At 39.2% G+C, this 12311-nt stretch overlaps 1 protein-coding gene across 1 annotated transcript in view; it reads right to left on the bottom strand.

Annotated features, from left to right (window-relative positions):
• Positions 1-12311, bottom strand: part of Mms19 (MMS19 nucleotide excision repair protein) — a 561976-nt gene that overhangs the window by 34146 nt on the left and 515519 nt on the right. Inside the window, 2 exon segments of the mRNA XM_071662204.1 lie at positions 6720-6884; positions 11966-12122. Of these exon segments, the coding sequence (XP_071518305.1) occupies positions 6720-6884; positions 11966-12122 (322 nt within the window).

Raw genomic sequence — 12311 nt, 5'->3', positions numbered from 1 at the left:
CCTTCATCCATTCCTGTCGCCACCCTACCACACATGAAATAGCATCCCCCCCTTCCCCTCCAGCAAGGTAGCACCAAGAAAAGACAAAAAGGCCACATTTGTTCACACTCAGTCTCTAGCTGTCATGTGTAATGAACCAAAACCACAGCTCCCTTTTCAAATCCAGGCCCCACAGTGTTAATGGGATGGCCTTGATGGCCTCAGTTACCCATGCCATCTCAGCTAACATAAAAAAAAGAAAAAAAATTACCTCTATGTCATCCTATGACACAGTAACAAACCTCTGCCTTGAAGCTGGCTAGCCCATACCATGCACAGCTGAGTGTCAAAGTCTGGGGTAGGGTATTAGTCATCAAAAGACTTCTTGTTAACATCCTCCCTGGAAAAGCTCCTCAGAAAAGCCAGAGAGAAAGATCCTTTCTAACATCATGGGCTGTAGCATACAAGTCAGGTTGAGTGAAGACAAGATGACCCTCACAGAAACAGGTGCTAGGCTTTCTGGACAATCTAAAAGATGCTTCTTTCAAGAATCTCAATGCAATCTCTCAGAAATTTAACTTTAACTTGACATAAAGCATGGTGTTCTTCAGTGGTAATCTTCAAATAAGTTATCAAAAAAGGGGCATTTTGATAATAACTTGCTTCTTTTACTTTCTTCCTCCCAATATGGGTTTGGAATGATCCAGACACAACAATCACTGTTGAAAAAGAGAAGATTCTTATGCATCCCACTAACTCTCCTCTAAGTCCTAAGGGCTATCAGAATGAGTGTTTTTAGGAGCAACCACAGAGGCAACATACAGCAAGAAAATTCCTTCAATTGTGGCAAATCTAAGAAGAGAAAATTCATATATGTATGTTTCAAACGCAGCATCTTGATGCTGGGCTTCCAACCCCAGAGAAAATTCTAAGGGTAACTGCAAAGCTAAAGGAAACTACACAGCCAAAGTTTCTGGCACCAAACTTTTCTCTATTTCTTTCAGGCTAGAACAGTTGCTAAACCCTAAAATCCAATAGTTTGAGAAGAATTCCACCCAGATGACTAAGTGAGGGAAAGAAATAATACTTAGTTTCTAACTATTCTAATCCTTGATCAAGGCATTTATCGCATGCCTTTGTCAAACACTGTAAGCATAAAATTCAGTACAGTAACAGGATATTCACATTCATTGAAAAGAGAGTCCCTTTATGAACAACCCGCAGTGAAAGCAAACCAAAGGAAAGCATCTTCCTCTACAGGTATTACATTTAGTATGAAAAATGACTTGAAAAGAGCACTGGTCCACACACAGTATATCCTTTGAAGACAAGAAGCCTAGAGAAACAGATCACTGAACACTGCCAAGGAGAAAATTTCTACTTTGTTTTAATTAGAGAAAGGACCTGCAAGAGCCTTGTTCATGAAGGAAAGGATTGCTACTGTGCTGTTCATAAGAAACAGAATTCTACACCCTGGATTTAAGGCACATTGGAAGATGAAAAACCATGGGCCCAACAGATCCCTCATATCTATATGTAAGGATATTTGTCACTCTTCCAAATTCCATTGTTGTAAGGCTTTCTGAAGAATGTGTCCATCTGAATCATCCAAAAAGTTCCTCATATCTGGCCACTAGACTAGAAAATCAACAGGTACAGGGATTCCCACATAGTGACAGCTCATGGAGCAACATTAAGCTATACTGTAGCAACACTCACAAATTAGGGTACAAACTCTCAGTAAGTATCCCTCTAGATCCAAGTCAAAAGTCCAATTATTTGGCCCTCAAAACTGAGGCTCTGTTGAGCAGCCATTCTAGACTTTCTGGCATAGGTATCAGCAAATCATTCTCTCTCTGCTTAAACCCATTTTGACGACTAAAAGAGTTTGATAAAAACTGGTCCCTTTACAGGTTCTTTTTCAACTTATTACATATTTCCTGCATTTATATCTTTTAAGCCCTTTTGCAACACAAACAATCATTTGTCAAACTTCCAAAAGTTTAAAGTTCTGGGGATGACACTAACTTAAACAGGATGATTTAGCTGGAACCTAACAGAAGGCTGTTTCACTTGCCTTAAAGCAAAAGACTGGATGGGATTACTCTACATAAAGCAAAAGACTGGAAAGGATTCCTCTACATGTAGTAAGAGTAGTGAAATAGTAAATGTTGATCTTCTGAGTCTGAAAACTGGGATAACAGCAAAAACCATAGTACAACTCCATTTCTTGTGAGAAGCAGCAGCCTCCCGAACATGCTACTCCTTTTCAACATCAATCTTAGGGTGCTAAATTTACAATTACTGTTATGAACAGTATATGGTCGACACAGTCTGGTTCTACAGACCTTTTGAATGATATCACTGGGAAAGAGGGATGCACAGAAGAGCATGGGCTGAAGCAGCCCTAACCATTCTTCCTTAAGGGATGGGACACAGCCTACTGTCTATATCCTTGCTTTGTCTTCAAAGAGCACAAAGAAGTCCTCTAAACAAAAGGTTAATTCATGATGGCAAGGTTTATGACTTAAACAAAAAGAAATATGACAATAGTTGAGAGAGACTTTCAGATGACTTCCCTGAACAATTTGAAAAATCAGGAAGACATCAAACCCATGGTTATATCTATAAAACTGAATCCTCTTGGTGACAGTCAGACCACTGTCAACTCATCTGTTCATCCACCACTATAGGTTGGTTGATAAAATGGGTAACTGGCTCAGACATGAGTATATAGATAGATACAATTTTTCATTCTTTTCATACATATTCGCCATTTCCCACATCAGCGAGGTACTGTCAAGAACAGACCGAGTCTTGAAGGAAAAATCCTCACTTGGCCCCCTTTTCTGTTCCTTCATTTGGAAAAGTAAAAACTGAGGGGATGATTTCTAGCCCTATGCTCCAATCCCTTTCAATTGCCTCCTATGACAAGCAGGGAATATGTGGGAAGTATTCTTTCTCCCCTACCCCAGGGATAGGTGAGAGCAAATGACATGAGGGGAATGGGTGAGGAATGGGATGTATTTAGGGAAGCAGTGATGGCATGTGCAAAAGATGCATGTGGCATGAGAAAGGTGGGAGGTGGGCAGATAAGAAAGGGTTGTGAGTGGTGAGATAAAGAAGTAAAGTTGCAAAAGAAAGAGAACAGAGAGGCATTTGGATGACACTCACAAGGGAAAGCAAATGACTGAGAGATGTATTAAGGAAAGCAGCAGGAGGCTAGGATGAAGGTTCACGGGATGAAAAAGAGAGCAAATGAGAGTTGGGGTGAGAGAGTAGCATTGAACTTTGGGAAAAACAAAAAGATGTTTTGGAGGGAGGTAAATAATGTGCGTAAGACAAGTGAACAAATGGGAACATCAGTGAAGGGGGCAAGGGGGGAAAGTAATAACAGGATGTGATGAAGTGAGGAGATAGAGTGAGTATTTTGAAGGTTTGTTGAATGTCTTTGATGACAGAATGGCAAATGTAAGGTGTTTTGGTCAGGGAGAATTGTTTGGTTGGGAGAGAAGAGGTTGTGAAAGTTTTGGGGAATATGAAATCTGGCAAGGTGATAGATTTGGATGGGAGGGCAGTTGAATCTATTAAGAAAGCGGTGACTCTGTTGTTGACTGGTTGGTAAAGATATTGAATGTATGTAAGGATCATGATCAACTGCCTGAGGATTGGCAAAATGCATGCACTGTGCCATTGCACAAAGGCAAAGGGGATAAAGGTGAGTGTTCAAACTACAGAGGCATAAGTTTGTTGAGTATTCCTGGGAGATTATATTGGAGGGTACTGACTGAGAGGGTGAAGGCATGTACAGAACATCAGATTGGGAAGAGCAGTGTGGTTTCAGAAGTGGTAGAGGATGTATGGATCAAGTATTTCCTTTGAAGAAAGTGCGTGAGAAATAATTAAAAAACAGATGGATTTGTATGTAACATTTATGGATCTGGAGAAGGCATATGATAGGGTTGATAGAAATGCTTCGTGGAAGGTCTTAAGAATATATGGTGTGGGATGTAAGCTACTAGAAGTGGTGAAAAGTTTTTACCAAAGATGTAAGGCATGTGTACGAGTAGGAAGAGAGGAGAGTGACTGGTTCCCACTGAAGGTTGGTCTGCAGTAGGGGTGTGTAATGTCCCCATGGTTGTTTAATTTGTTTATAGATGGGGTGATTCAGGAGGTAAATGCAAGACTTTTGGAGAGGGAGCAAATATACAGTCTGTTGGGGATGAGAGGGCCTGGGAAGTGAGTCAGTTGTTGTTTGCCGAAGATACAGCTCTGGTGGCTGATTTAAGTGAGAAACTACAGAAGTTAGTGGCTGAGTTTGGAAAAGTGTGTGAAAGGAGAAAGTTGAGAACAAATCTGAATAAGAGCAAAGTTACTAGGTTCAGTAAGTTGAGGGACAAGTTCAGTGGGATGTAAGTTTGCATGGAGAAATACCCATACATAAATAAATTAAACAACCATGGGGACATCAGACACCCCTGCCACAAACCGACATTCACCGGGAACCAACCACTCTCCTCTCTTCCTAATCATACACATGCCTTACATCCTTGGGAAAAACTTTTCACTGCTTCTAGCAATTTACTTCCCACACCATATACTCTTAAAACCTTCCAAAAAGTATCTTTATTAAATCATATGCCTTCTCCAGATCCATAAAGGCTACATACAAGTCCATCTGTTTTTCTAAGTATTTCTCACATACATTCTTCAAAGCAAACACCTGATCCACACATTCTCTACCATTTCTGAAACCACACTGCTCTTCCCCAATCTGATGCTCTGTACATGCTTTCACCCTCTCAATCAATATCCTCCCATATAATTTCCCATAAAAAACCCAACCAAAGATACCCTGGAAAGCAAGCTCTTCTATGTGAATACTTTCCATTCTTTATATGAAATACTTGGCCCACCTAAGGGAATAGGTTATTTTCACCAAACAGGGGTCTCTGGTCCCCTGTGCTTCACAGTGTAGCAATAGTCAAGGCATGGGAATGACAGTAGAGGGCTAAATGATTCCAAACTACCTACTATGACTTTTTTTTTTTTTTTTTTTGGGGGGGGGGGTGATCTTTGTCAACAAAAGCTCACAATGCACTTAACCCTGTAAGAATAAAGTAAACAGAACAGAAAAAGTCCCTTTCCCCAGGAACAAGCTGAGGAAAAATTTTTGTCAAGGTTAATTTGGCAGACATATACCAGTGGAGGCTCGATTGACTGATCCTTGTCTCCAACTGGCACACCTCTCAGACAACATCAGTGTAATCACCCTTTACAGGACTAAACAATAAAAACCTCTGATGGACCAGAAAAACTAAAAATACTACATTAAGTTTTCAGCAAGAAGCAGGAAGGACAGTGAGTGGGACAGAAGAATCCCAATCCATTACAGGAAATGGTAACATATAAATATATAAGGTAATTACTTTATAGTAGTAAAAAACATTTGAATATAATTCACCACACATGTATACACTACAGCCATGAGTCACAGAAGTAAGCACAGTTGGAAAAAAAAAAAGCAGCTAGCAAACATTTTGAGAATCATGTGAAAACCAGTGTTACCAGTGTGTATTAGCTGGTGGAAAGACGATATCATTGCCAAATGGAAGATGCTTATTGGTAAGAGGTAAACTGGACAAAGCTGTAGGCTGCAACTAATGGAAAGATTCTTACTGCGGGGTGAAAGACATAAAGCTTACCATAAGGCAAGGGACAAGAGGTTTCTAACCCCTACGAATCTTAGAGAATCTCTTTTAAAGCTTTTGAGACACACCAACCCCAGAGATAAACCTTGTTGATAAATCTAATGTGCATTCATCTATATTATACTTAATCGCTGTCTCCTGCATTAGCAAGGTTAGTGCAAGGAAACAGACAAGGAATGGCCCAACCCACCCATATACATACATACACAATTCAACGTATACTTATATATATATATATATATATATATATATATACATATATATATATATATATATATATATATATATATATATATATGTATATATATATATATATATATATATATATATACATATATACACATGTCCATATTCATACTTGATGCCTTTATCCATTCCTGTCGCCACCCCACCACACATGAAATTGCACACACACACACACGCACACCCCCCTCCAGCAAGGTAGTGCCACGAAAAGACAAAAAAAGCCGCAATCTTTTATACTCAGTCTCTAGCTGTCATGTGTAATGCATAGAAACCACAGCTCCCTTTCCAAATCCACGCCCCACAGACCTTTCCATGGTTTACCCCAGACACCCTAATTCAATCCACTGACAGCACGTTGACCCCAGCATACAACATCGTTCCAATTCACTCTATTCCTTGCACACCTTTCACCCTCCTGTATGTTCAGGCCATAATCACTCAAATCTTTTTCACTCCATCCTTCCACCTCTAATTTGGTCTCCCACTTCTCCTTCCCTCCACCTCTGACACATATATCCTCTTTGTCAATCTTTCCTCACTCATTCTCTATTCTCTGTGTCCAAACCATTTCAACACACCCTCTCCTGCTCTCTCAACCAAACTCTTTTTATTACCACACATCGCTCTAGCTCTTTCATTACTTACTCGATCAAACCACCTCACACCACATATAGTCCTCAAACATCTCATTTCCAACACATCCACCCTCCTCTGCACAACCCTATCTATAGCCCATGCCTCACAACCATATAACATTCAACATGTATGAGACAGAATACTTACAAGTGGTTGTTGGACAGTGAGTGGAATGAGAGTGGTGACAAGCACATTAATGTGTGGGGCAGCATGAGTAACTGACTGCTGCAGGAGGCTGGCCAGTGTACATACGGTGCTTTCTGTTACAGCTGATTCCTCACTTATTACACCCTGAAGCAGCACTGGCAGTAACTGTCAAAGTCATCAACTACATCAGTCTCTTATTACCAGATATCATGTACTTATAAGTAAACAAATAGATGATTGAACTTGTCTTGCACAAACTTCACCATATATGATGTCCTTATTGCACAATCATGCTTTTCATACATCATAATCCCATTCAAATCCCTCAATTTTTCCCAAGCAGATGAAGCTGGGTGGTTTATAAATCATTTCAAAATTTATCATCAAGGCAATAGTACTAACATATCACACCTTGCGACATTCATCTACACTTTCTCCAATCTTTCTTCGACACTTTTTAAGCTCAACTGGCTCTTAACGTATCAGCAGAGTCATGCCCTCCTTCATTATCTTTTCCTGTACTTGGTCTCACTTAGCTGTCATAAAAACTTTTCATTCATCTTACCTTGTTTTTGGTATGTTTAGCTACTTCCTTCAGCAAAATTCTGTGGTTCACTTCATCACATACATTTACAAAAAATACTAAAAAACTGTTCTTTTTCCTTACATTACACCATCATATATGACATAGCAATAGGCCAAATAATTGGCTTTGCATATTTTTTCTGGTACAAATCCATGTTGGCCTTTAAGTAGTTGCTCTGGATCAGATCCTCCATTATGTCTCTTTATCATCATTTCAAAGACTTTTCCTACATATGAAGTCAAGCTAATTGGCCAATATTGCTCAATATCAATTTGGATCCTCTTTTCATTACTGGTTTTACCAATACCATTTTATGAATATCTTTGAATTGCTTTGATCCATTCTCTGCACCATCATCAACTTCATCAGTTACAGTATTGCTATCTTTGTCTTCTTGAGGAAGAATAATGAAATTCCAAATGGTCCCGGGGCTGAATTTTTTCTTAGCTGATCAATCACTGTTATTGTTTCATCTTCCGATGTCTCAATATCTGAGTGTTTTCATCATGGTTAAAGTGTTCATTAATTTTTCATTGTATATTGAGCTGAAAACCGATCTGTATCATTCAGTTAACAGCATGAATATTTCCAAGGGTTAATTTTTGGAATTTTCTCTCACTTTAAAGGGCTCAACCTCAGATTTCTTGTTTTCACTTTGTTCATATATGTGAATCATAATTTTGGGCTCCTTTCCATGCTTTGTATAACTCTCTCTTCATGTCTTTTTTTTATGGAATTTTATTAATTCAAAATAATTTCTAGACCTCTTTTTGAAAGGAGTATTACCCAAGACCCTTTTTCCAGAAGCTCCTGCTGCTCCAAGCTACACTACACATAGTAGCAGGAACCAGATGGACTCCTTTGAACAGAGAAGTTCTTGGCTAAAACTGTGCTCTTTCATCAAATGATGATACAGCCTCACCTAAGGTAACTATTCACTTGTGGAGTAACCGCAAGCAGGTGGAGTCTGGTAACTTCATGGGCTTGTATTCTTTCCACATGTGTGTTCTACATATCATCTTCAAGCTCTTGCTCGTAATAAGAAACTGAGAGAGAATACTTACCCACAAGTACTTATGCAGAGATTTAGCCAGAATGACAAGACTAACACAAAGTGCTCACAGCAAAATGTGCTTGATGAAAAAGACATTCTCAGCTACCACCTGCATTACATAATAATCTATTCTTCGTTCATCTGGGGCTGATTTCAACCATATGTCAAGTTCCCTTTAAATGTTTCTATCATTGTTCCATCCATTTTTTCTTATTTCTCCTGACAGTATATTGATAATATAATTGTTCTAGCTTCCTGGCTGGGCTGTCATATATCTTTCTCTTATCTGTTTCTGGTTTATTTTGCAGTCCTCTTGAAAACTTAACACCATGATATCCTCTCTTGAGCAGCTTTCAGGTTTAAAAACCATTTCCTTTTACACCTTCAATTAGTCACCATCCATAGATTATCATACATCTGTCTGTTCTCCTTTATAAGCTTTATAGTTGCAGATCTTTCAGCCTTTCATGATAGTACATATGTTCCATTCCCATGATTTTACTTGTCAAAGGCTTATGAGTTCTCTTGAATATGTTTATATCTAACTGTTTCACTGGTGACCATACTATAAAGCAGAAGTCAATTTTGCTTCTTATACATACATTAAAGATTCTCATTAGTGAATTTCAATTTCTTGCAGAGAAAGTTCTAAGATTCATACCAGTCACCACTTGATAATGCTACCTTCTCAATACACTCTCTAAAATCTAGTTTCTAATTTATGATGACACCCAGATCTTTTATATTTATCCCACTTTCTATTACTTTCCCTGTTGGTACCACTACTGAATTTTCTCTTAACCTATAACTAATTTGCTCAAATCTGTTGTCATCAAATTCCATCAGGTTCCCTTCTACCCATTTGCATATTGTGTCTAAGTCTTTTAATATCATCATATGATCAGTATTTGATCCAATCATTTTGCCTGCTCTGACGTAATCAGCATCACTTCTTACTATACTTTCCTCTACTTCTTTGTCAATATCTGATATCACTGTTGCAAAGAGTGAGGCTAACACTGTTCCATGTGATACCTTATATATGACATCTTCCTGAGATATGATTCTGTTTGCCATTATTTTCAATTTTCTCTTAGTTAAACACTCTTGAATCCATCTTCCTATCTTTAACTTAATGTTTTGTTTAGCTACTTTCTCTAGCAAAATTCTGTGGTTCACTTGTGTCAAATGCTTATGCATAGTCAAGAAACACAGTTTTTTTTTGTTTTTTTTTTTGCTTTGTCGCTGTCTCCCGCGTTTGCGAGGTAGCGCAAGGAAACAGATGAAAGAAATGGCCCAACCCACCCCCATACACATGTATATACATACGTCCACACACGCAAATATACATACCTACACAGCTTTCCATGGTTTACCCCAGGCGCTTCACATGCCTTGATTCAATCCACTGACAGCACGTCAACCTCGGTATACCACAACGCTCCAATTCACTCTATTCCTTGCCCTCCTTTCACCCTCCTGCATGTTCAGGCCCCGATCACACAAAATCTTTTTCACTCCATCTTTCCACCTCCAATTTGGTCTCCCTCTTCTCCTCGTTCCCTCCACCTCCGACACATATATGCTCTTGGTCAATCTTTCCTCACTCATTCTCTCCATGTGCCCAAACCATTTCAAAACACCCTCTTCTGCTCTCTCAACCACGCTCTTTTTATTTCCACACATCTCTCTTACCCTTACGTTACTTACTCGATCAAACCACCTCACACCACACATTGTCCTCAAACATCTCATTTCCAGCACATCCATCCTCCTGCGCACCACTCTATCCATAGCCCACGCCTCGCAACCATACAACATTGTTGGAACCACTATTCCTTCAAACATACCCATTTTTGCTTTCCGAGATAATGTTCTCGACTTCCACACATTCTTCAAGGCCCCCAGAATTTTCGCCCCCTCCCCCACCCTATGATCCACTTCCGCTTCCATGGTTCCATCCGCTGCCAGATCCACTCCCAGATATCTAAAACACTTCACTTCCTCCAGTTTTTCTCCATTCAAACTCACCTCCCAACTGACTTGACCCTCAACCCTACTGTACCTAATAACCTTGCTCTTATTCACATTTACTCTTAACTTTCTTCTTCCACACACTTTACCAAACTCAGTCACCAGCTTCTGCAGTTTCTCACATGAATCAGCCACCAACGCTGTATCATCAGCGAACAACAACTGACTCACTTCCCAAGCTCTCTCATCCCCAACAGACTTCATACTTGCCCCTCTTTCCAAAACTCTTGCATTCACCTCCCTAACAACCCCATCCATAAACAAATTAAACAACCATGGAGACATCACACACCCCTGCCGCAAACCTACATTCACTGAGAACTAATCACTTTCCTCTCTTCCTACACGTACACATGCCTTACATCCTCGATAAAAACTTTTCACTGCTTCTAACAACTTGCCTCCCACACCATATATTCTTAATACCTTCCACAGAGCATCTCTATCAACTCTATCATATGCCTTCTCCAGATCCATAAATGCTACATACAAATCCATTTGCTTTTCTAAGTATTTCTCACATACATTCTTCAAAGCAAACACCTGATCCACACATCCTCTACCACTTCTGAAACCACACTGCTCTTCCCCAATCCTGTGTGTGTGTGTGTGTGTGTGTGTGTGTGTGTGTGTGTGTGTGTGTGTGTGTGTGTGTGCACCTACAAGTACCTGTGATGAAATCTAGCCATAATGGCAGTGCTAGTGCAAGTCATCCACTGCAAATCTTGCTTAATGTATACAACTATTCTTCTCAGCTGCCACTTGCATTACATAACTGCCTATTCTTGGCTCATCTGGGACTGATTTCAACCACATGTCCAGTACTCGGTCAATTGTTTCTGCAGTCCTTCCAAGCATTTTTCGTATTCCTCCTTGCAGCACACTGAATAATCTTTCTAGCTTCCTGCATGGGGCATCATACAATTATTCATTTCCTGTATGTTTTGTGGTATTCATGAAAATGTAATGACTCTATATCTACCCTAATGAGAGGCTTTTAGGTTTAATGTTTATAACTTTATACCTTCAATTTTTAGGCTATGTAGTTGCAGATCTTTCATAATTTTGTGGTAATTGGTGTATTTCACTTCCTCAATTTTGCTTGCAAAATGCCTCTGAATTCTCTCTAGTATGTTATTTCTATCTGTTTCATTGGTGACTATACAATGCAGTAGTATCCACTTGTCTTTTTATAAATACAATGAACAATCACATAAGTAAGTTTGCATCTCATGTTGAGAAAGTCCTCTGCATAATACTACTTATCATTTGACCTGATTGTGTTATCTTTTTCATATGCACTCTGAAATCTAGTTTCTCATATTTGATGACATCTAAAGAATGAAGAAAGATGTGCAGGATAGGAAAGAGTGATAATGAGGGGAAAGGTAGTGTGAGTGCTGTAATGAGACAGACAGATATTACAAAGGAAGAATGGGGAACAGAGTAAAAGAGGGCAGAAAGATAAGGATAATAGAAATCAGATCATACAAAAGGGAAAGAAATTGAATTGGATGCACACACGATAACATGACATAGAAGCATGCACTCATATTCAAAGTAGTACAATACCTTTTTGATGTTAGCATTTAGGACAACTGATGGCAACCATGGAAGCAGTGAGGAGAGTGCTAGCAGGGCATTTTGTTTGGTACTTCCTTTGCTATCATGAAATGTATCCACCAGAGGTCCTACCACTGTTTCAAAATATCTCTGTTTGTACAGCAATCTACAAGAAATATAAAAAAAAAAACAGACCATGAGAATGCATTCTAACATAAATGCATTTTGAAGATGATTATGAGAAAAAGACTTAATCTACCTATTCTATAAAACACTGCTACTCACTTCAATCAAATTTTGTTTCTTTGCCATCTCAACCCAACCATGGGAAGAGTAAACAATTGGGCCAAGGAAT

Source organism: Panulirus ornatus, chromosome 5, assembly GCF_036320965.1.
Source record: "Panulirus ornatus isolate Po-2019 chromosome 5, ASM3632096v1, whole genome shotgun sequence".
In the NCBI taxonomy this organism is placed as follows: domain Eukaryota; kingdom Metazoa; phylum Arthropoda; class Malacostraca; order Decapoda; family Palinuridae; genus Panulirus; species Panulirus ornatus.
Note: the sequence above shows the minus strand (reverse complement) of the source record. Positions and strands in the feature narration are given on the sequence as shown.